The following is a 26,071-nucleotide window of genomic DNA, read 5'->3' on the forward strand; positions in this document are numbered from 1 at the left end:
TGAGAGGTGAAACCTTTACACAGTTCAGGTGCTTTGGAACCACTTGGAAAACAAGTTAAAGTCAAGTCAGCGATACTTTTACTTAGGCATTGTAGTTGCAGGACGCTGAAGACATTAGCAGACTGATTATTTTAACTCTAGAATAATGGGAACTGGGTTGTATTTAATGCAGCCTGCTCCAAAGTGAAGCATATGAAGTATTAATAGACATGATTAACAAAATGTAATCAAGATTGTACTTTGAATGATGTATTGGTGTACAAAAGAGTATTACAAAATGAATTCAGGAGGAAAGGTCCATCCAGGCCCACGTCCAGACGCTCTCCGGTGGCCAGGTAAAGTTCCTCCTGTAACTGAAAAACATTTGATATCTTTCTGTGTTCACGGAGGAATCTCTGTGCTCCTTCGCTCTGAGGTCAGATCTGTGGCGAGGGAGGATTCTGAGAACATTTTTAACAAATTCAGGCGGGCAGCATCAGTCTAAGGTGTGTGTAAAATGTTAGGTGTCGTTGCTGATAAAGGCAGAAGTGCCTTTGTGTCCTGGGTTCTGTTCTGTTGGTATACGAAGGTGATGGGGGGCCTCATTGTGGCCGGGGCTCGTGCCAACACAAAAGCTCCGAAGGTTTTCTGGGTCGTAGAGGTTTTTCAGAGCGTAACCCGTGAAGGAGTATCCCGCATGTTTGTCCAAGTATGGCCTTGAGCGGCTATGGGATGTGTAGAGATTAGGAGGATCGTTGGGCACAGCCAAGGATGAAGCCGGTCTACCAAAAGGGTGACGTAATGGTAAAGACAAAGGGGATAGTTCCGTCTGAATGTAATTCCTGGGTTTATAGACGGGACATCTGAGTCTGGATAACTGAGTTTGACTCGGTGTCGGACTGATCACCTGACCGAAACCTTTGCACACAACGGCCTGTATGGAGCCACAAGAGCATTCCGTGGAATAGCAGAAACCAGAGCCATTGGCTGGACCCAGTGAAAGGTCTGCAGGAGTCCTGTGTAAATGAAGTCGACACTCCTCCTCCTTGATCATATGATGGGTGGCTCGGACCAGCATCTCAATTTTACTGGGCTCTTTTTGGCTGACCAGGATCTGCTCACTGCAGGGCCAATCCCCAGTGTCACTGGCTGAGCTGGCATCCGATGAGCTGACCACACTTTCGTCTTCCAAGTGGCTGCTGCCTGCAGGAGTCATCAACAGTTAAGAGTTCACGATAAATGTATCTTTAATCAGATGGCAGTCTTGCATATAAAAAAAACTGTTGCAACTAGTTCCCCATCAAGCTTTCTAGTTTGGACTGAAGTGACCAGTGGTTTAATACTTTATGTACAACAACAACTACAACTAACCTTAACCTTAGAAAATGTTTTTGGGACACTAGATAACTTACCATAGGACAGGCTTCTCAATATATCTGTCTCTCATTATTATACTTTTCTTCTTTTTAGGCCTTGAAACATCAAATTATTGCAAATGTGAAGGACTAAAATTATACCAAAATCATGATACTTTTAACATGATAAAAGCTTGTGTAGTGAATATTCAACTTTTAATTCAGAAAGATAGTTCCTAACCAATTCAACCACAGCACTGACTATCTGTCTTGGGGAGTGGTTCAGAGTCTTACCATGGTTGTTGTGGATCGTGGTGGTGCGTGGCATGCTGTCATGATCCTCAAAAGTATCCAGGGATAATTTGCTGAAAGGCAGGGTGGATCGTGTGGATGAGTCCCTGCTTGTTGTATGGGACCCCAAAAAAGAGCACCCTGCCTTACACCGGCCATCCTGCTCACAGCTGTGAGCTGGACCGTGCCTGTGCATATCTTCATAGTAAGAATCGTCCCACAAACCATAGCAAAATCTCTTTGGATCAGCCGACTGTCCAAACACACAAGCCTCCAGGCCCTCCTTTTGCTCCAGCACATGTGGAGAGTCAGATTCTGTCTGCGGACTTCCCCCATTGGGATTGTCCTGATCCGAGTCGGACCGCTCGGTCTGGTAACCTGAATACTGCCGGAAATTGTAAGACAAAGGACAAAGAGTGTCAACTTGATTTTCTTTTATGTCATCGCTAGTAATTATAGTATGACTTTTTATTGGAATATATAAACAGTTGGAGATAGTTTTCCAGGCAAAACCATGTAAACAACATTCAACACTCTTTCATTGGCTGTTTACCAAGTGGGTTTGATGATAAAAAGTTTTCTTTTAAGTTTAATGAAATTCTGTTTGTGTCAGTTAACTTTATTTGATTCATTTTAGACTCACGCATCACTTGGGTCAGTAGGTTTAATATATTCAGACATGAGTCTGCTTAGACATTAGTCTGTCTGTCTGTCTGTCTGTCTGTCTGTCTGTCTGTCTGTCTGTCTGTCTGTCTGTCTGTCTGTCTGTCTGTCTGTCTGTCTGTCTGTCTGTCTGTCTGTCTGTCTGTCTGTCTGTCTGTCTGTCTGTCTGTCTGTCTGTCTGTCTGTCTGTCTGTCTGTCTGTCTGTCTGTCTGTCTGTCTGTCCGTCGTGTCCTTGATGTTGAGTTTCATTGACCAGCTAACAACAAGTCTTTACTTTTCTTGCACCAAAGTTTTAATAGACATTTATTATTGTCTACCCCAGTATTAGTAGTTCCTTTTTTCTTTTCTTTTTTGTTATAAGTGAGGATTAGATCTCACCTGACTGTACGGTGACAATCTGATTCTTGCCTTGGATCGGTTCAGTTTGCCTCTGGAGACCCGGCAGATATCTGCAAGGCTGCCGGACGAGCTGTAGGGAAAGGCCGGCTTTGATATGACCTGGTCCAAAGACAGCTGGAGGCCTTTATACTCGGTCTCCCTGAACACAAGTAGGAATGCCATGTGGTTTACCCTCTGGATCGCAAAAGGTTTATTGTATAGATACAAAAAAAAAGAAACATTAACATTAAGGAAATGTATTATTCAATAGATAAGTGGGTAGAAACAAATGTATTGTGGCATTGGGGACTAAGATAAAATTTGCCCCATCCTTACATCACTGATCTGATCCAGCCTTACACCCCAGCTCGGTCTCTGAGGTCTGTGGATCAGAATCTACTTATGGTTCCACGCACACGGTTCAGGACCAGAGGAGAGAAATCTTTTCAGGCTGTTGCTCCTAAGCTTTGGAACAATCTTCTCTCTCTTTGCGCTTGATGATCTACTGACTCCTTTAAGAAACATCTTAAGACGTTTCTATTTGTTCAGGCTTTTCCTTGAATTTCTCGAACTCCTGTGTTGTTCTCAGTATTATCTTGATCTTTAAAGTATATACTTTTTTGAGTATTGTTTTGATTGTTTAAGCGCTTTGTGACCCTGGTCTCGAAAAGCGCTATATAAATAAATATTACTTACTTACTTACTTACTTACTTTAGCCAGAATGATGCTACCATGTATTACCCCTTGTGTTATCTTAGGGTAAAGGTGACCCGAAGGGCCGAAAACATGTTTTTAGTATCCCTTGTGTTGTCTCTCAATCAAGGTAAACAGCCTTCCTGACTTCTAGAAATAAATATGAAGTGGTCAGCGTCTTCGGGTCTTAACACATAACACAAGGGTTCAATTGAAGGGGTAAATACAACTTTCAACCAAATAATGATGTATTATAATAATAATAATAATAATAATATGTATATCCTATGTTGCAATAATCCTCAATCTTAAGTAAGGCATATTTGTGCTTGTTCTAAACCCCGCCTTATGCAAATGAGTGAATACATACTCCAAGCACTCTGCACTGCACTCTTTTCCAAGCAGATTTTTAATGATTATATACTGTTCAAAAAACTCTCGCCTCAAACAAAATGCGTCATAGGTGTGGCTGCGTAATTTTAGATTAGATTAGATTAGATTTTTCCTTTATTATTCCCACGAGGGGAAATTTTAGTTACATCAGCATCAGGGGGAAACAAAAATACAATAAGCAAAAGCACACACAAAAACAAATACTTAAAAAGGAATACAATATAAATAAATTTTAGATTTAAAAGACTTGTTAAATTGACAAATATACAAAAAATACAATATTTAGAAAAGTCCCTGTTTGATATCATTATTACATTATATTGTAGCACGAACAGATCAGAAATATCACTGTTTGGATTGTTCTAAAAATAAAGGAAATATGGTTTGAGTTCAGCTGACTGTAAAAACTTCACAAATCTCTAATGTTAATTTACAAGAAATATTCCAGTGTCGAATGAGGATAGATGAGCCAAATCAGAGCAACAAAGTGTGCATGAGTACAAAATGAGTCCAACCATGTTAAATCTCATGTTGTGATGCAAAGCAATATCAGGAATCTTGCCAAAAAACATACCCAGCTTGTGATCACCATCATAAATAAATGCGTCGAACACAAGACTTTATTATCAGACTTTATGATCAATGAACAGCGGCAGAGAGTCAATGAAAGAAGAGTGATGCTCACGTGAGGACGTAGTTAACACTGACGATGCAGTGTGGTCGCGATGACCGACTGTTGTGTACGATGGTAGCGTAGCTCTGAACCCAAACCCAGCCTCCGAACTTCGCCAGGAATCGGTAGTACTTAGTGGTCACTTGCCCTTTCACGAGCACTGAAAGATCAAGAAAGACGTGTGAACGAGGTACAAGGGAATGTACAGTGGAAACAGTTACGTTCAGGCGACAGACGGATGGATAAGGAAGTTGACGTACGGTCGGAAGAACCCAAGGTATGCATTTTGACTAAAACTGTCGGTGTTCAGAATCAGAATCAGAATCAGAAAACCTTTATTAGTCCCGCGAGGGGAAATTCAGTTTAACAACAGCAAGAGAAATAAAAACACCCAGAAATAAAAAACGAGAAAGAAAATCTAAATGGAATAAAAGATAAATCTGCGCTATATAATATATACACAATAATATTTACATAAATAACAAGAGGTGCAGTTAAATAGTTATCTTGGTGTGCTCTTGTTGTGGAGTCTGATGGCAGCAGGGAGGAAAGACCTGCGGTACCTCTCCCTCACACACCTGGGATGGAGCATCCTATCACTGATGGAGCTCCTCAATGCCCTCAGTGTGTGCTGGAGAGGGTGAGACAAGTTCCTCCTTATGGAGCCCAGCTTGCTCCGCATCCTCCCTCCAGTCACTTCCTCCACAGGATCCAGGGGGCGCCCTAGGACGTAACCGGCCTTCTTAATAAGGCTGTCCAGTTTAGCCCTATCCTTTGCTTAACAGTAGACTGGCTCCCATGGTAGTCACTTTGCTAATCAAGCAGATTCATAGAGACTCGTGAATCAAATCCTATGATTTATTTTTCGATCATCGTTTGGTCACGTCGGTTTCATTGGAATCGAACGACGAGCGAACTCACGTAAGTGATGAGCACAGCGCAGGTGGAAGGAGTCGCAGCTGTGGACGTGATGATAAAGAGTCTTTTCAATAAGATCTTGAGGTTCGTATCCAGTCAGCTCTGCAACCCTGGGACACACAAGGACAGTCTTGATGGAATTCAGCGTCACGATGGGGTTTTTGAGTTCGAAAGCTCACCGTGAGTCCAGGAAGATGAGCTTCATGTCGAGGCTCGCGCGAAACATGAACATGTTGCTGTACAGTTTGACCTCGGTGATGACACTGGGGGGCAGAGAGTGACCGACGGCGACCAGTCCTACGTTTTGAAAGCAGCCGTCGAACGGCGACACGTCCAGACTGTACTGACGGATCTTCAGGTAGCCGCTGCAGTGGATCACCTGGTCGACAACAGAAACCTCTAATAAAGATGAAGTCGTTGAGCATCTTTCCTTGATGAGCGCCACAGTATGTAGTGGGTTGGATTTAAAGCACATTCAGCAGAATTTGTTGGAAACAACAAGTCCATTATATGGAATTATTTTGGATTAAAACAGTAGAACATAAACTAAAGACTGGACTGTTGAGCATGCATTTTAACGTGTTCCAGGCCCTGAATCAACACCTGTGCTCAATAACCACTGGGTCTCGTTCATGGAGCAAAACAAATGTGTGTAAAACGTGGCTAAAACGTAGCAAGACAGAAAATCTACACCTGCTCCTGAGCATGTGTAGACTAAGGTTGTGTGAATTTAAGAGTGCACTAAAACAATGTCTGTCACTATTAGAAACGAACATTTATATTTATAATGTGCTTTGTTATGTGAACAATACATGGCCTGATGATAAGGTTCCAGGGTTGAGTCAGTACTTGGGTGACTTAGGTCAGTCTGTCAAACTGAGCCTGAGAAACCTGGGTGTTGTATTTGATAAAGACATGTCTCTTGTTCAACACTGAAGAAAACTGACCAGAAACTGTTTCCTTCAACTGAGAAAAATCTCTAAACAAAATGTTTCTCTGTGTTTGATGATCTACTGACTCCTTCAAGAAACATCTGTGTTTGATGATCTACTGACTCCTTCAAGAAACATCTGTGTTTGATGATCTACTGACTCCTTCAAGAAACATCTGTGTTTGATGATCTACTGACTCCTTCAAGAAACATCTGTGTTTGATGATCTACTGACTCCTTCAAGAAACATGTGTGTTTGATGATCTACTGACTCCTTCAAGAAACATCTGTGTTTGATGATCTACTGACTCCTTCAAGAAACATCTGTGTTTGATGATCTACTGACTCCTTCAAGAAACATCTGTGTTTGATGATCTACTGACTCCTTCAAGAAACATCTGTGTTTGATGATCTACTGACTCCTTCAAGAAACATCTGTGTTTGATGATCTACTGACTCCTTCAAGAAACATCTGTGTTTGATGATCTACTGACTCCTTCAAGAAACATCTGTGTTTGATGATCTACTGACTCCTTCAAGAAACATCTGTGTTTGATGATCTACTGACTCCTTCAAGAAACATCTGTGTTTGATGATCTACTGACTCCTTCAAGAAACATCTGTGTTTGATGATCTACTGACTCCTTCAAGAAACATCTGTGTTTGATGATCTACTGACTCCTTCAAGAAACATCTTAAGACGTTTTTATTTGTTCAGGCTTTTCCTTGATTTTCTGGAACTCCTGTTGTGTTCTCAGTTTTATCTTGATCTTTAAAGTATATACTTTATTGAATATTGTTTTGATTGTTAAAGCGCTTTGTGACCCTGGTCTAGAAAAGCAATATATAAATATAAATTACTTACTTACTTACTATCCTTGTGAAAAACCTAATTTGAACATAACAACATAACGTTGACAGAAACTGATGCTATCACATTCCACAGAGCAGAAGACATAATACACGTGTACTATGTACGTGTATTATGTACACGTACATAGTACACGTGAACACAAGGGACACAACAAGGGACATACTGATCTGTACAATTCTAACATGAATCCCACTGTTTTAAATGAGTCTAGACATGATCCAGTGTAAATGTTTAGATTTTACATCCATGGTTTTTATCACAAATACTTTAGTTACAGTTAGAAACTTCTAAAGACAAGCGTTGGGTCTTGATGACGATGTGAAGATCGTCGGATCGTCTCTATGCTTCATTGGAATCGGGACAACAGACAAAGAGTTGTTTGTTATTATCATCACTCGCGGTGCTTTTATAGAAACGTGTTTTTTCGTGTAGATGCCTCCGATCACGTGACGAAAACAGGCGTAAAATAGTTGATAAAAACATCCTGCATTAAAGGATCATGTAACCATAATAGTTTGGTGAATCATTGTTCTGTTCCTCAGAATATCACCATCAATAGAACTTGACAGAAATATTTCTTGTACAGCATGACTCTCTGTACTCTGTAATGTATGAGTTGTTATACCTTTAAAGTGTGTGAGTGTGTGCTTGGATTGCTGACTGACTCCAGGTCAGTGTGTTGACTCATGACGGCGACTGTTATCTACAGGCATCTGATATTTAACGTTAAGACAAAAGAAGCTGATAGAAAAAAAAAGAAGCTCAGGAGGTAAATCCAAGACCTAACCTTATAGCCGCCGCACGTAAGACCGGCGTTTCTTTTGGCCAGGACGCACTTCATCCTGAGGAAGAACGAGCGTTCCATCTCAAACTCTGCGAAGAGACGACAAGACAGCGTTGAGGAAATATGACACATGTGGTAGAGTTTTACCTTGAACCAGGTGCGAGTGGAAGGGCTGGTGAGGCGTGAGGACGGCCGCCATCTCCTCGTGATCTGCCTGGTGGATGTACTCGTAGATGCTGTTTCCTGTCAACTCCACCTGTGGCGGCGAAAGGTCATGTGGTGTCAGGACTTGGGACATAGAAACTGTTGTGGAGCTGCTCACCTGTGACAGGCCCAGGTGAACCGAAGCAGTCTCTGAGATGTACATGATTTTTCCATCTGGAGCGACCACGAAGATAAAACCGTCCAAAGTCTGGAACACCAAAGAGTCGAGATTCAATCGTCTATTAACCTGTTTCTTTAGTCTCCAAAACCTGAGACAAACTAGTGTGACTAGACATTTATTTTGTATGTTTAAGTTCAACCTTCTGACGGTCAGGAAGCATGAGCTGCAGGTGTGTCGCTCCAGACCCTCGGGTTTATATAACAAAAACATAAACTAACACATGGACATGCGGCGTCCGCTTCACAGTAGGGCTGAGTATTGGTGAGAACCTCCCAATAGTAAGTAAGTCATTTTTATTTATATAGTAAGTAAGTAAGTAAGTAATTTTTATTTATATAGTAAGTAAGTAAGTAAGTAATATTTATTTATATAGTAAGTAAGTAAGTAAGTAAGTAATTTTTATTTATATAGTAAGTAAGTAATTTTTATTTATATAGTAAGTTAGTAAGTAAGTAATTTTTATTTATATAGTAAGTAAGTAAGTAAGTAATATTTATTTATATAGTAAGTAAGTAAGTAAGTAATTTTTATTTATATAGTAAGTAAGTAAGTATTTTTTATTTATATAGTAAGTAAGTAAGTAAGTAATTTTTATTTATATAGTAAGTAAGTAAGTAAGTAATTTTTATTTATATAGTAAGTAAGTAAGTAAGTAATTTTTATTTATATAGTAAGTAAGTAAGTAAGTCATTTTTATTTATATAGTAAGTAAGTAAGTAAGTAATTTTTATTTATATAGTAAGTAAGTAAGTAAGTCATTTTTATTTATATAGTAAGTAAGTAAGTAAGTATTTTTTATTTATATAGTAAGTAAGTAAGTAAGTAATTTTTATTTATATAGTAAGTAAGTAAGTAAGTAATTTTTATTTATATAGTAAGTAAGTATTTTTTATTTATATAGTAAGTAAGTAAGTAAGTATTTTTTATTTATATAGTAAGTAAGTAAGTAAGTAATTTTTATTTATATAGTAAGTAAGTAAGCAAGTAATTTTTATTTATATAGTAAGTAAGTAAGTAAGTAATTTTTATTTATATAGTAAGTAAGTAAGTAAGTAATATTTATTTATATAGTAAGTAAGTAATTTTTATTTATATAGTAAGTAAGTAAGTAAGTAATTTTTATTTATATAGTAAGTAAGTAAGTAAGTAATATTTATTTATATAGCGCTTTTCCAGACCAGGGTCACAAAGCGCTTAAACAATCAAAACAATATTCAATAAAGTATCCGTGGCTCAGGATAGAATCATGACATATAACAAAATTGAGATTCTTGGTTCAACAGCTTTTGTAAAATGTGCTGGTGTTTGTATTTTATTTCTACTTTACTTATAGTAAGTAACGGTTATTTCTAGAGCGCCTGCAGAAGTCCTGTGTAACTTCCAATTATTTTAAAATGTGATTTTAGTTTGTCTGTTTATTAGGAGATGTTAATATTGACATTATGTCGGAGGTAAAAAGGATTGTTATATATCGACAGATCAATCAACACATATTATATATTCAAATTTACTCCTGCTTTTTTTTTTTTTTTACTTGTTGCCATTTATTTTATATTTACTTTATTTTTATTTTTAATCATTATTACACATTGGTTGTGCATTACAGTCCATACATTTAGCCCATTTTATCAAAATGATAAGTAAACTTTGCATTTATCGATTAATAAAATCAAATCCCTTCAAAGTAAGAGATTCACTTTTCTGATCCCAGCAGTCACGCCACGAAACAAGTATTCATTCGTAACAAATGGTGTTCAATATAACACACAGTAAATACATTTACAAACAAATTGATGTTAACTTTTCGTGAAGAACTAAAATAAATTTGGTAAATTAAAACCAATTGTTCCAGGAAAAACCGTTTTGGATTGAAAACCATTAAAAAATTATTTTCTTATTTCCTTTCCTTTGTGTAGTTATTTTTGAGAATAGTCGAGACAGGCCGTGACCGAGGACGCGCACACGCGCACACGCGCACACGCAATGGTTCCCCCTCTACTGTGCACTGAAACCCGGATCATTACAACTCGAGAAATATTTCATCAATATCCGTGAAATGTATCATTTGACAACAAAATAAAGACACGGCGGCGCGTTTTTGGGTTTAAATAAAACACACACACACACGCACACACACACACACACACATCGGAACCTTTAATACAGAACAAAAAAAACACAAGTACCTGTAAAAGGTGAGAGCCTAGATCCTGACTGACCCCGTCCAGAGAGGAGTGGCTCGCATGACCCCAGGACTCCCCCAGACCTGAGAGGAACATCGTCGAGTTGCATGAAAAATATAGATTTCATTTAATAATACATATCATTTGGTATATATTTTAATTTAAAAGACAAATGTCGCAGTTTTATCTGAACATGCTGTCGAAATTATTCGTCAAATAAATAATAGATTTTGCGAAAAATGATTAAAAAAAATTAAATATCTAACGGTATACGTTTTAAGGTCGATTCCAATTTTTAGTCAATTCATTTTTCTACTTTTATCTGAAATAAATTGATTTAAATATTCCCGTTCTCGTATTTATTAATGCATCACCGTTTTTTTTAAATATTAAGTCCAACAAATAAAATATTAAAAAATATAATTTTACGGTAGAAGTTCTTTATTTTCCTAGACCTGGTTCTTCTCAGAGCTCAGGCCCTTCATCCGCTGTTAGAATCATATGTTCGAGGCGTTTGGTTCAAACAAACACTATTTTTAAGTTTTATTTATCGCGCTATTTTATATATTCTTTTCTCCTTTCAACTGTATCAATATCGCGGCTGGTTTTCGATACATTTCGCATTTTGTCCACAAGTTAACTATTATTATAGTTGCTATTATAAATGACCAATTGAAAATAAACAGCAACACAAATGTAATCATGAATTTATTAAAGTAATAACAAATCAATACATTTTAATTATTTCGTGTTTTGCAAATACGTGTCTGACAAACAAAAGCAATACAATAAACAGTTGTAAATGATCACATTATAGAGTTATTTATATATGTATATATATATATAGTATAGAGATATACTAGTTTGTTTAAGCGTTCAGCACCGACGAGCGCAAAAGTTTTGTTTTACTTATTATTATAATTATTATACTCATATTATCATTATTATTATTATCATTATTATGATCATTATTATTATTATCATTATTATGATCATTATTATCATTATCATTATTATCATCATTATTATCATTATTATCATTATCATCATCATTATTATTATTATCATTATTATCATTATTATTATCATTATTATCATTATCATCATCATTATTATTATCTTTATAATTATCATTATTAGCATTATTATGATCATTTTTGTTATTGTCATTATTATTATCATTATTATTATAATTATTATTACTATCATTATGATCATTATTATGATCATTATTATTATTATCATTATTATGATCATTATTATTATTATCATTATTATCATCATTATTATCATTATTATCATTATCATCATCATTATTATTATTATCATTATTATCATTATTATTATCATTATTATCATTATCATCATCATTATTATTATCTTTATAATTATCATTATTATCATTATTATGATCATTTTTGTTATTGTCATTATTATTATCATTATCATCATCATTATTATTATTATCATTATTATCATTATTATTATCATTATTATCATTATCATCATCATTATTATTATATTTATAATTATCATTATTATTATAACTATCATTATGATCATTATTATGATCATTATTATCATTACTATTATTGTTGTTGTTTAACTTACCTTTGGGAAACACGAGCCTCATCTTCAGGTAGCTGGTGGTCAGTCTGATGATGGACGCCTTGTCCAGCTGGGATGTGATGGCAGTGGGCAGTGGCAGCAGTTTGGCCAGCTCGTAGAACTCACTGTTCTCCTTTTCCCGGCGAGTCCGGGCAGCGTTCTTGGACTTCTCTTTCATGCTGAGCCCTTGTTGGTTTCTTTGTTTGTTGCTTTGTTTGTTTCTTTGTGTGTTTGTTTGTTTGTTTGTTTGTTTGTTTGTTTGTTTTAGAACGGATCTAGCTCGGGCTCACTGTGTCATCCTCGCGCCCCTCAGGCAGGTGAGACCTGGACCTGGACCTGGACCTGGACCTGGACCTGGACCCGGATCTGGACCTGGACCTGGACCTGGACCCGGATCTGGACCCGGATCTGGACCTGGACCTGGACCCGGATCTGGACCTGGACCTGGACCTGGACCTGGATCTGGACCTGGACCTGGACCTGGACCTGGACCTGGACCTGGACCTGGACCAGTGACGCGTGGCTGCAGGTTCCCAAAATATTCCAGACTTTTTTTGAGCAAAATGTTGTTAAATATTCCAGGATTTTGTGAGAAGAGAAACTGTTGTTAAATATTCGTGCGCGTGGACTCGGCGTCAAGCGCACGCGGCCCCTGATGGACGCGGAAAAAAAGGCGCAAACCAACCATTTATAAAAAAGTCAATAACAAACACAAAGATTGGCGCCTCGAGTGAGAAGATTCTCCTGGACTTGTTTCCATGAATATTCCCAACATAAATAATGGAAGCTCCTCACCTTCTGAGTGAAAGTTGTTGAAAAACTGAAGACACTTTCATCCGTGAGCGTGTCGCGGTCTCGCGCACACGCACGCTCTAGGATGGGCTTCGTTTTCATTGGACGAGAACAAACACAACTCGAACAGCGATTGGCTGACGTTGATCTGGAAGAGCGAGGATTGGCTGGTGTGGAGAGAAGACTCTTCACCTCTGACCTTTACAGGAGGCACTAGAGCAGCAGGAGCAGCAGCAGTAACACTGAGGTATAGATTTATATTCTATTTCTTATGTTCTATTTTTTATATTCTATTTCTAAAGTTCTATTTCTTATATTCTATATCTTATCTTCTATTTCTCATGTTCTATTTCTTATATTCTATTTATTTTATTCTATTTCTTAAACTCTATTTATTATATTCTATTTCTTATATTCTATTTATTTTATTCTATTTCTTAAACTCTATTAATTATATTCTATTTCTTAAACTCTATTTCTTATATTCTATTTATTTTATTCTATTTCTTTTATTCTATTTCTTAAACTCTATTAATTATATTCTATTTCTTATATTCTATTTCTTTTATTCTATTTCTTAAACTCTATTAATTATATTCTATTTCTTAAACTCTATTTCTTAAACTATATTTCTTATATTCTATTTCTTTTATTCTATTTCTTATACTCTATTCCTTATATTCTATTTATTTTATTCTATTTCTTATACTCTATTTCTTAAACTCTATTTCTTATATTCTATATCTTATCTTCTATTTCTTATGTTCTATTTCTTATATTCTATTTCTTATACTCTATTCCTTATATTCTATTTATTTTATTCTATTTCTTACACTCTATTCCTTATATTCTATTTATTTTATTCTATTTCTTATGTTGTATTTCTTTCATTCTATTTATTATACTCTATTCCTTATATTCTATTTATTTTATTCTATTTCGTATACTCTATTTCTTAAACTCTATTTCTTATATTCTATATCTTATCTTCTATTTCTTATGTTCTATTTCTTATATTCTATTTCTTTTATTCTATTTCTTATACTCTGTTCCTTATATTCTATTTATTTTATTCTATTTCTTATATTCTATTTCTTTTATTCTATTTCTTATACTCTATTCCTTATATTCTACTTATTTTATTCTATTTCTTATATTGTATTTCTTTTATTCTATTTATTATACTCTATTCCTTATATTCTATTTATTTTATTATATTTCTTATATTCTATTTATTTTATTATATTTCTTATATTCTAGTTTTTAAGAGATGAAAATCACCCCTACAATACAACTGTTGTTTTATTTGGACTAAACACAAATATATTTTTATTTAACAAATAACATTAGCGGCTGTAGGTGTTTAGGTGAACGAATACTATATATAATATATATAATATAATATATATATATATATGTATAATGTCTATATAATGTTGCGGTTAAACAATTTACTAACAAACCGTTGGTCATCTTTAAAGCACTTGAGCACTTGACTATATCCAGGATAAATTGGGTTAATTTTGGTGAACGGGTTTTATTTTTTTATTTAAGGGTTACAACCGATTATGTTAAAGAAATTAAAAAAAACACAATCACACACACACACACACACACACCACCATATATTCCGTCAATAGGTCATATGTTAAATATCATGTCCGGGTATCAGTTGTAAATGATGCCATTTGTGACCCTTGAGCAACTTGATGTCAGTCCACTGCGAACGTTATTATTCCACCAGAAAATGTAAATCACACGTTTTGGAAATATTAAAAAAGTTTCTTAATGTCACACTTTTATACGACAAGATCAAAATCCGTCAAAAGGAAAACATCACTGAGAGAAACACACTCTGTAATTGATTTTGTTAATCCTTGAAAAAAGTGATCAGTTTTTAATTAGGACATAAATATAAGTTCTTAATATTTCCAACCACTGCATGTGTCGACTCTCTATGTGAGGTCAAGGGTCGTATTTGGCCCTCACTAGTTTTAAAATGATTAGTGTTGCTTCTCTTTGTCAAGAGCAGAGAACGAGATCATGGTTAGATTTGTTCTGTTCCATACATGTTATCTATAGTGTTGGGACCATTAAAAATGAAGTTTGACACATGAGTGTCTGTTCATTTTGACAATAAATCTAACGCTTCTATTTTCTTTCATTCGTGTTTGCAATGACCTGAAGGAGATCGTCTTGACGGATCAATAAACTTCTACCTAAACTAACCTGACACTGTGATTAAAGTTGTACATTTGTCACTGATTTTATCCTTATGTTCTGGGCACTCATGGATATTTCTGTGTTACGGGATGAGCTTTAATCCCTAATGAAATATCGAGGACTAAAGTGAATTATTTACACCCAAGGGATCTTTAATTAACTTTATTCCATCCTGCCAAGTGTGAGAACAAAAGTCATCGACTCCAAACATCGAAGCGAATCCCTTTGAAAAAAGTATCATTAAAATCTGTCACTAACGTATAAAAGTGAAATCCATATATTGTTAAAGATACATTTTACACAGCGTAAATATTCAGATTTTTATTTTGAAATTGCAAAAAAGGCTTTGGAACGAACTTCCTCTCTCTCTGTGTTTGATGATCTACTGACTCCTTCAAGAAACATCTGTGTTTGATGATCTACTGACTCCTTCAAGAAACATCTGTGTTTGATGATCTACTGACTCCTTCAAGAAACATCTGTGTTTGATGATCTACTGACTCCTTCAAGAAACATCTGTGTTTGATGATCTACTGACTCCTTCAAGAAACATCTGTGTTTGATGATCTACTGACTCCTTCAAGAAACATCTGTGTTTGATGATCTACTGACTCCTTCAAGAAACATCTGTGTTTGATGATCTACTGACTCCTTCAAGAAACATCTTAAGACGTTTTTATTTGTTCAGGCTTTTCCTTGATTTTCTGGAACGCCTGTTGTGTTATCAGTGTTATCTTGACCTTTAAAATATATACTTTATTGAATATTGTTTTGATTGTTTAAGCGCTTTGTGACCCTGGTCTGGAAAAGCGCTATATAAATATAAATTACTTACTTAGTTACAGATTTACAGAGTTGGCAGAGATGATCAGCTGTAATAAACCAGGCCAGCTTTGATAGTGACCTTGAGATCATCTTGGAATCTTATCAGACCAGTTCCTTCCCAGTGTTCAATCATGTACAGTCATAATGAACAATATCAAAACATCAGTATATAAAAGGACAGAAAAAAATCGCAGCCAATCTTGGGAATGATTTATTTCCAGGAAAGAACAACGAAAAGGCTCATCATCTCTTCGGGTGGACCAGGTGAGGCGTGTCCTCAGTGTTCACCTGTTTGCTGGCCGGCTGCACAGCCAGGTGAAGGTCGTACTGCTGGTCCAGACCCAGGTAGCTGTCACTCATCAGGTACAGGGTGTAGATGTACCTGGAAGATTAGATTAAGTTGTTTTTAGTTGAAAAAACTGAACAAAATCTTACTTTTCTGGAACTCCTGTGTTGTTATCAGTTTAATCTTGACCTTTAAAGTATATATTTTATTGAGCATTGTTTTGATTGTTTAAGCGCTTTGTGACCCTGGTCTAGAAAAGCAATATATATATAAATATTACTTACTTACTCAACTTGCTATAGAAGAAAGATTGTTGTTTGTTTACCACAGAAACATCACCACAGGATGAAAACGATACTATTATACAGTACCTAACATACCTTGTGATTGTACCTTTTTTTCCTGTCTCTTTGTCACTGATAAAGGTGAGATAATAATAAAATAAAAAAATAAATAGATGTTTCTTGACTCTGTTTAAGGTACAGCCTTGTAAGAAAGTCATTCTTATTTATATAGTACTTTTCTAGACCAGGGTCACAAAGCGCTTAAACAATCAAAACAATATTCAATAAAGTATATACTTTAAAGGTCAAGATAGTTGTATTTCACAATTGTGTCATTAGCAAGCTCGGGATCATGGGATATGTCTTGTACTTGTCAACAAAGACTAAATGAAGACAATAAAAAAGTACACACTGCAAGACACACAACATTGACATTTGGATTTTTTTGCCTCTTCGTTTGTTACCATTTTTTCCAGACACTGGACGTGTAACCAAAGTGTGCGTTTATCACACTAGACGTACAAATATATTCAAACATAGCGTTCAAAATAATAATAATAATAATAATAATAATGATGCTACACTTTCAGACACTCAGTCGGTCAATTGATCGCACAGCTTAAAATCGATCAATTAATTATCAATAAAAATGTATTAATAAAGTAAATGAACACATGAATACATTATTATGATATATATTTGTCTTGCTTTTTTTTCCATCATGTGATACAATTAAAGCAGATTTGACACATAAGGTCTTATATTTGAAAAGCTGTTTAAGAACAATCAATACAAATGAAGAATTTCAATGAATTCTTTAACACATTATGAACACATTACTATTATATATTTATTCGTCTCACCTTCGACGTATTTTAAGTGACATTTTTGACAAATCTTTTGAAGAATTATGGGTAAAAAATCCATCAATTATTTAAATTAATGCACGAAGAACACATTATCGCGATACATTGTTTCATTTTATCTCTGACTCATAAGTGAAAGTGATTTGGAGATATTTTGATGAATATCTTTGATGCTTCTGAAGTGGAAAATAAAATAAAGGTTCTGTCTGTCAAATATGTTATTGCAGTTAATTTGACCTCATTGGTTAATAATATGGATTATTAGTTGTCCTTCTAGTTTGTGTTTGTCCAGTGCTGTGTCTCAAATCACATACTTTGCTTAGTATACTAGAAGTTAGTATGCATCAGGATAGTGTACGTACTAACTAGTAACTAATTCTCCACAGATAGTATGTCTCAAATCACATACTTCTCTTAGTATACTAGAAGTTAGTATGCATCAGGATAGTGTACGTACTAACTACTAACTAATTCTCCACAGATAGTATGTCTCAAATCACATACTTCGCTTAGTATACTAGAAGTTAGTGTGCATCAGGATAGTGTACATACTAACTAGTAACTAATTCTCAACAGATAGTATGTCTCAAATCACATACTTCGCTTAGTATACTAGAAGTTAGTATGCATCAGGATAGTGTACGTACTAACTAGTAACTAATTCTCCACAGATAGTATGTCTCAAATCACATACTTCGCTTAGTATACTAGAAGTTAGTATGCATCAGGATAGTGTACGTACTAACTAGTAACTAATTCTCCACAGATAGTATGTCTCAAATCACATACTTCTCTTAGTATACTTGAAGTTAGTATGCATCAGGATAGTGTACGTACTAACTAGTAACTAATACTCCACAGATAGTATGTCTCAAATCACATACTTCTCTTAGTATACTAGAAGTTAGTATGCATCAGGATAGTGTACATACTAACTAGTAACTAATTCTCCACAGATAGTATGTCTCAAATCAAACTCTGCTGCTACACACTAACAGGAAATGATGCGACAGCTTCTTCTTCTACTTCTATTTAACGATGGTTTCAACCAGCTGTAGGAACACTATCGCCACCTGCTGGCAGTACGTTTTGCAAGTTTGGAAGAAGAAATAAAGAAAAAATATGAGAATCTAAATAATCGCGAGATATTTAAGCTGATATCAGCAGCGAAGACGTGTTTATCCTTCTACTGCTGCTGAAAATACACCTGTAAGTATATGAATATATATGCATTTATATATGACGTAACTTCCGTTTAAAACGTCACTAAGATGGAGCCGTTTAGTGTAGATAGTGTCCATCGAACCATGCTCAGTTTTGTGGGCGTGTTAGTACGCCAATTTAGTGTGCATGGAGCACTAAATTTCGCATACTAAGAATTGAGACGCACTAACGCACTAAAAATACTAACTTTTAGTACACTAGTATGCGATTTGAGACACAGCACAGATGATTATCTGTCGCTACAAACAGTAACGCCTGCATATTATTGTCTAAGATCATTTGTGAAAAGAAGAAAAAACAGCCTGGAGTCTTACTTTCCCGGCTTCACTGGAGTATAGAAGGCCACGGATACAACGGATTGGCTTCTCACGAATCCCACTCGCTTGAACGCCACCAGCTCTCTGCGGTCCACCTCACCCAGGACCAGGAACCAGCCTTCGTCCTTCACTTTGGGGAATCTGGGAGCTTGAGCCTTACAGTCTTGCTTTCTCTGAAACACAACAAGAACCGTCTTAACTGACGCACAATCGTGCGAGCGCACACACACCGTTTGGTAAATCATGATCCGTCAACCGACCCTGTGCTGGCCCTGATTGATGCGTCTCAAGGACACCTGCAGAACATATTCCTGGTCGGCGTGGAGGTCCAGCCAGCTGCTCTCCTCCCTGATGCCAAGACCAGCTGCAGGAACCCGGCGCCGGCTCTGCTCCGGCCGGTCCTCCCAGAAGCCCTTCACGTCCATCTGGACCTCGATGACTGGAAGATGACTCAGGAAGGACCAGGCCTGGACAGAGAAGGTAGCAGGGTCACAGGAGATAAACAAGGACATGGTTCGATCTTTACTGGTCTCTTCCTATCGCAATAAGTTGAGGAAACGTACACAAAACTGCATTTTCTTACAATTTGACACATTTAAATAAAAGCTTGACTCATACATAATAAACTACTTGAAGAAACTTAAAAATAGAATATATATAAAAGAACATTCAATGAAAAAAGCAACAGCCATGAAACCCTTAAGATATCCATCCATTGAGAGTCAAAATTACAATTATTTGTGTTCCATGATCTGTCGTTTAGGTGCCGTTAAGGTTAGTTTTATGGACGATTGAACATATATGTTCAATTAAAGATTAACATCAGTTCAAGCGTAACACGGTCATTACTGCTTTATTAGCCCTTAAACTGGTTCTGTAAACCAGGGGTCACAGTTAGGTCAAATATAATTATAGGAATTTGTAAAAAACATTAATTTTATCAGCAAAATGTTGTTTATACTGTGGAATAATAATAATAACTTGGTTGACAACCATGTTCACTAACATGGTACAAAAGACTTACTTTATTTAATTGGCATCATATTGGAAAATACTTATTTATAATTATACGTGTTATGATGTTTTGGGGTTAATAGTGTAAATCTGCCAGAAGAGATCTATGACGGATAACTAGGTATAATTATTGATTTGTCATCCTTAACAATGACATGTATCAGTCAATGTGGGAATAATGTTGCTATAATGAATGATGGACCCTTAGTCTTATCTTGCTTCTGATTGGTTGATATTGTGGTGCCTTCCCTGATTGGCTAGATTCAAGCCAAAATAGACCAACGTTTATTATCATTAAAAAAAATGAATAGTTATTATTTGGGTAAATATAAGAGTGAGAAATGTCAAGTGTGGCCTGTGGTGTGAGAATTGCTATAGAAACCAAATGTTTTATCGGTTTTATACGAAAATTTAAGAACATTTTTAGAAAATACATCCTTATCTTAAAAAATAGCCCTGGTACACACATTTATATTAATACAATTGGGGATTGAGCAATTTGTGCAAGTCTGCACGTATATATAAAAACAAAAACATTCATTGTTGACCTCATTACAAGCCTTAGCCTTTTAACAAGAGTCAATTAACAAGTGTATTTAAAATAAAATAAAACACTATGTGTAGATGTTAAATCGCATCTAATCTTGAGATATGGACGTTAAATCAACAATATAACTGGTGACAGGATTTCATAGCCGTCAAGGCATTTAAGAGTCAGCATCAAAAACCAGAAAGAGCTGGTTTTACTCATGAGGTCGGAAGTCTCGACACACAAAACCAAACGATAATTTCCTTCACCTTTTCACCGAGAGCACAGACGGGTCAGAAGACGACTACATAGTTACCTGGCTCAGGTGAACCGAGGAAAGAGCATTCCTAACGATGGAGGCGAAGATGTTTTCATCTCCATTGCAAGCAGACATCAGCTCAGGAAGTCCTTCGATTGGCTTCTTGCTTCTATTGCTCGTCCATTTCCTGTGGAGGATGGTTTAGAAAAGTGTCAATGAAGTGATTGTGAGGATCAGAGAGGAGCAGAGAGTGACCTGAACAGGTGGAGGTCCTGCTGCTCCACATGTGGGAGCGTCAACAGTGAGGAGTTGTGCAGCCAGCGGCCCTGAACGATCATCTGCACCAGGTTGCAGACGTTCAGAGCAGAGACCAGCCAGCCCTCCTTGGCTACTGTGTCCAACATGGCCTGAGATCAGACAGAAAGGTGATAGTAAATTAAACGAGTCAGGAGTTCTTAGACACTCAAGTTAGAATGGCCTCTAAAGTAGACACTCAACAGTATAAAAATATATATTTCAGTTTAGATATAAAAAAATGTATTTCACATTAGATATAAATAAACATATTTCACTTTAGATATAAATATATTTGACATTAGATATAAATAAACATATTTCACATTAGATTTAAATAAATATATGTCACATAAGATATGAATAAATATATTTCACATTAGATATAAATAAATATATTTCACTTTAGATATAAATATATTTCACATTAGATTAAATAAATATATTTGACTTTATATGTAAATAAATATATTTCACTTTAGATGTAAATAAATATATTTCACATTAGATTAAATAAATATATTTCACATTAGATATAAATAAATATATTTAATTTAGATGTTAATAAATATATTTCACTTTAGATGTAAATAAATATATTTAATTTAGATGTTAATAAATATATTTCACTTTAGATGTAAATAAATATATTTCACATTAGGTATAAATAAATATATTTCACTTTAGATATAAATAAATATATTTCACATTAGATATAAATAAATATATTTTACTTTAGATATAAATAAATATATTTCACATTAGATATAAATAAATATATTTCACATTAGATATAAAAAATATATTTCACTTTAGATATAAATAAATATATTTCACATTAGATATAAATAAATATATTTCACTTTAGATATAAATAAATATATTTCACATTAGATATAAAAATATATATTTCACATTAGATATGAATAAATATATTTCATATTAAATATGAATATATATATTTTTACATGAAATATGAATATATATATTTTACATTAGATATAAATAAATATATTTTACATTAGATATACATAAATATATTTCACTTTAGATATGAATAAATATATTTCACATTAGATATACATAAATATATTTTACTTTAGATATAAATAAATATATTTCACATTAGATATAAATAAATATATTTCACATTAGATATAAAAAATATATTTCACTTTAGATATAAATAAATATATTTCACATTAGATATAAATAAATATATTTCACTTTAGATATAAATAAATATATTTCACATTAGATATAAAAAATATATTTCACATTAGATATGAATAAATATATTTCATATTAAATATGAATATATATATTTTACATGAAATATGAATATATATATTTTACATTAGATATAAATAAATATATTTTACATTAGATATACATAAATATATTTCACTTTAGATATGAATAAATATATTTCACATTAGATATACATAAATATATTTCACTTTAGATATGATTAAATATATTTCATTTAGATGATAATAAATATATTTCATTTAGATGTAAATAAATATATTTCACATTAGATATAAATAAATATATTTCACTTTAGATGTAAATAAATATATTTCACTTTAGATATAAAAAAATATATTTCACATTAGATATAAATACATATATTTAATTTAGATGTAAATAAATATATTTCACAATAGATATAAAAAATATATTTCACATTAGATATAAATACATATATTTAATTTAGATGTAAATAAATATATTTCACAATAGATATAACAAAAATATATTTCACATTAGATATAAATACATATATATTCACTTTAGATATAAATAAATATATTTCACTTTAGATGTAAATAAATATATTTCCCTTTAGATATAAAAAAATATATTTCACTTTAGATATAAATAAATATATTTCACTTTAGATGTAAATAAATATATTTCCCTTTAGATGTAAATAAATATATTTCACATTAGATATAAATAAATATATTTCACAATAGATATAACAAAAATATATTTCACATTAGATATAAATACATATATATTCACTTTAGATATAAATAAATATATTTCACTTTAGATGTAAATAAATATATTTCCCTTTAGATATAAAAAAATATATTTCACATTAGATATAAATACATATATTTAATTTAGATGTGAATAAATATATTTCACAATAGATATAAAAATATATATTTCACATTAGATATAAATACATATATTTAATTTAGATGTAAATAAATATATTTCACAATAGATATAAATAAATATATTTCACTTTAGATGTAAATAAATATATTTCCCTTTAGATATAAAAAAATATATTTCACATTAAATATAAATAAATATATTTAATTTAGATGTAAATAAATATATTTCACTTTAGATGTAAATAAATATATTTCACTTTAGATATAAATACATATATTTCACATTAGATGTAAATAAATATATTTCACTTAAGATATAAATAAATATATTTCACATTAGATGTAAATAAATATATTTCACTTTAGATATAAAAATATATATTTCACATTAGATATAAATACATATATTTAATTTAGATGTAAATAAATATATTTCACAATAGATATAAAAAAATATATTTCACATTAGATATAAATAAATATATTTAATTTAGATGTAAATAAATATATTTCACAATAGATATAAAAAAATATATTTCACATTAGATATAAATACATATATTTAATTTAGATGTAAATAAATATATTTCACAATATATATAAATAAATATATTTCACTTTAGATGTAAATAAATATATTTCACTTTATATGTAAATAAATATATTTCCTTTAGATATAAATACATATATTTCACTTTATATTTATTTATTTTTATTTTAGATGCATCGAAGTTGGTAATTGAACAAAAATGAAATGGGGACATATCTCATGGGTTTCTCTATAACCTCTTCCTACCAGATATTGTCACACAGGGTCATCAATAATATTTTGAAAACCGTTATGATGTCATAATGTATATAAAATGCAAATAATAGTTAAAGCAGGTAAACCAAAATATTAAATAAAATCTAAATACATGCCATTGTTTGCCTAGTATCACTGTGGAGTTGACACTCTTGAGATTTACCAAATGAGTTTAGCCATTTTCTGAGTGCAAAAGGTCAAAGGCTGCTTACATAAAAGCATCCTTATAATATATATATATATATATATATATATATATACTCCATTCCAAGTTGAAGTTAAATACTTGGTACTTGGTAAAAATGGACGAACGAGGGCCATGACTAGTTTCTGCATCAATGCACCAATAAGATGACAGTTTGTTTAAAAGACTCAATTCGAGGTCAGTCTGGCTGTTTAAGAAGGAAACAGTGAAGTATCCATGAAAACCTGAATCAACGATGGCGAGTCACCGGAGAACTGTCAGTGTAAACAACTGAATCCACGTAAAAAGAGCTTGGCAATGACTGCTCTGGGTGCCTGGATATATTTTATCCTGCTGTTTTACTGCCGTTTTACGATTAAAGGCAAAAGCAAAGACAAAAGAAAAAGGCTTGTATTTAATTCATAATCAAGATTTCTGTTTAAATATCTCATGTTACAAAGTTACAACACCTGCAGGCTACAGACAGATGTGGCTTATATGTCCTTTTTTTTCTTCCATATTTAGTTGGCTTATATTTAGGTACACTATAGTCTGAAAATAAGTCATTTTTGGTATGTTCTGCTTTGTCATTGTTTGTATTTGAACGTCATCTGTCGTCGTGAAGCGTAAAATTATCGAACTCATAACAGTATGTAAACATAACTACTCGGGCCATAACTGCTGCCTGGGAGGAAAGCAGCAGGACACCGAAAAGTAACCACAGCCACAAGCAGACTTTATCACTGCCAGACACATAGCTCAGAAAATCACAAGCACATGTAAATGTGAAGAAACATATGGTTTGATGTATCTAATAGTTTACAGAGACCTATGCAAACATATATGTGTGTGGAGGGGGAGAGATGGAGGGAGAGAGGGAGGGAGGGAGATGGAGAGAGAGAAAGAGGGAGAGTGGGATAAAGGGAGAGAGGGATAGAGGGAGTGGGAGAGAGGGAGGGAGAGACGGAAAGAGGGAGAGTGGGAAAGAGGGAGACAAGGAGACAGGGAGAGAGAGAGAGAAAGAGGGAGAGTGGGAAAGAGGGACAGAGGGAGAGGGGGAAAGAGGGAGAGTGGGATAGAGGGAAAGAGGGAGAGTGGGAAAGTGGGAAAGAGGGAGACAGGGAGAGTGGGAGAGTGGGTGAGAGGGAAAGAGGGAGAGAGGGAAAGTGGGAAAGAGGGAGACAGGGAGAGTAGGAGAGTGGGTGAGAGGGAAAGAGGGAGAGAGGGAGAGAAGGAGAGAGGGAGAGTGGGAAAGAGGGAGAGAGGGAGAGAGGGAAAGAGGGAGAGTGGGAAAGAGGGAGAGTGGGAAAGAGGGAAAGAGGGAGAGTGGGAAAGAGGGAGAGAGGGAAAGAGGGAGAGTGGGAAAGAGGGAGAGTGGGAGAGTGGGAAAGAGGGAGAGTGGGAGAGTGGGAAAGAGGGAGAGTGGGAGAGTGGGAAAGAGGGAGAGTGGGAGAGTGGGAAAGAGGGAGAGTGGGAGAGTGGGAAAGAGGGAGAGTGGGAGAGTGGGAAAGAGGGAGAGTGGGAGAGTGGGAAAGAGGGAGAGTGGGAGAGTGGGAAAGAGGGAGAGTGGGAGAGTGGGAAAGAGGGAGAGTGGGAGAGTGGGAAAGAGGGAGAGTGGGAGAGTGGGAAAGAGGGAAAGAGGGAGTGGGAAAGAGGGAGAGTGGGAGAGTGGGAAAGAGGGAGAGTGGGAGAGTGGGAAAGAGGGAGAGAGGGAAAGAGGGAGAGAGGGAGAGAGGGAAAGAGGGAGAGTGGGAGAGAGGGATAGAGGGATAGAGGGAAAGTGGGAGAGAGGGAGAGGGAGAGAGGGAAAGAGGGAAAATGGGAGAGAGGGATAGAGGGAGAGTGGGAGAGAGAGAGAGGGAGAGGGAGAGGGGGAGGGAGAGAGGGAAAGAGGGATTGTGGTAGAGAGGGAGAGGGAGAGGGG

At 34.6% G+C, this 26,071-nt stretch overlaps 2 protein-coding genes across 3 annotated transcripts in view; both read right to left on the reverse strand.

The window, feature by feature from the left end:
• Positions 1–499: 499 nt before the first annotated feature.
• On the reverse strand, positions 500–12,288 carry LOC148067011 (single-minded homolog 1-A-like). Of its 2 annotated transcripts, XM_087805470.1 has the most exons (11): positions 12,114–12,288; positions 10,506–10,585; positions 8,239–8,346; positions 8,082–8,190; positions 7,938–8,023; positions 5,525–5,724; positions 5,349–5,455; positions 4,440–4,587; positions 2,668–2,827; positions 1,629–2,010; positions 500–1,182 (listed from the first exon to the last, which is right to left on the reverse strand). In XM_087805470.1, exons 1-11 carry the CDS (start codon positions 12,286–12,288, stop codon positions 500–502), a joined length of 2,238 nt encoding a protein of 745 aa, XP_087661596.1. The 2 variants fall into 2 exon arrangements, with proteins under 2 accessions (XP_087661596.1, XP_087661595.1); XM_087805469.1 differs by having other exon boundaries at positions 8,082–8,346.
• Positions 12,289–16,148: 3,860 nt separating this feature from the next.
• Positions 16,149–26,071, reverse strand: part of ascc3 (activating signal cointegrator 1 complex subunit 3) — a 66,632-nt gene continuing 56,709 nt past the window's right edge. Inside the window, exons 38-42 of the mRNA XM_087805456.1 lie at positions 20,985–21,136; positions 20,787–20,916; positions 19,188–19,394; positions 18,925–19,100; positions 16,149–16,332 (exon numbers count right to left, since the gene is read on the reverse strand). Coding sequence (XP_087661582.1) covers positions 16,194–16,332; positions 18,925–19,100; positions 19,188–19,394; positions 20,787–20,916; positions 20,985–21,136 — 804 coding nt within the window. The 3' untranslated portion in view covers positions 16,149–16,193. The remainder of the gene's footprint in view (positions 16,333–18,924; positions 19,101–19,187; positions 19,395–20,786; positions 20,917–20,984; positions 21,137–26,071) is intronic.

This window comes from Callionymus lyra, chromosome 13 (assembly GCF_982586985.1).
Source record: "Callionymus lyra chromosome 13, fCalLyr1.hap1.1, whole genome shotgun sequence".
Classification (NCBI taxonomy): Eukaryota; Metazoa; Chordata; class Actinopteri; order Syngnathiformes; family Callionymidae; genus Callionymus; species Callionymus lyra.

What these genes read in the sequence shown, in the direction of transcription:
- LOC148067011 (XM_087805469.1), bottom strand. Translation starts at nt 12,288, where the DNA reads ATGAAAGAGAAGTCCAAGAACGCTGCCCGGACTCGCCGGGAAAAGGAG. An exon ending in TTACGTGCGGCGGCTATAAG is followed by an intron (nt 5,725 to 7,937) that starts GTTAGGTCTTGG and finishes GTTGTCGACCAG; the next exon opens with GTGATCCACTGCAGCGGCTA. An exon ending in CACGATCCACAACAACCATG is followed by an intron (nt 1,183 to 1,628) that starts GTAAGACTCTGA and finishes TGACTCCTGCAG; the next exon opens with GCAGCAGCCACTTGGAAGAC.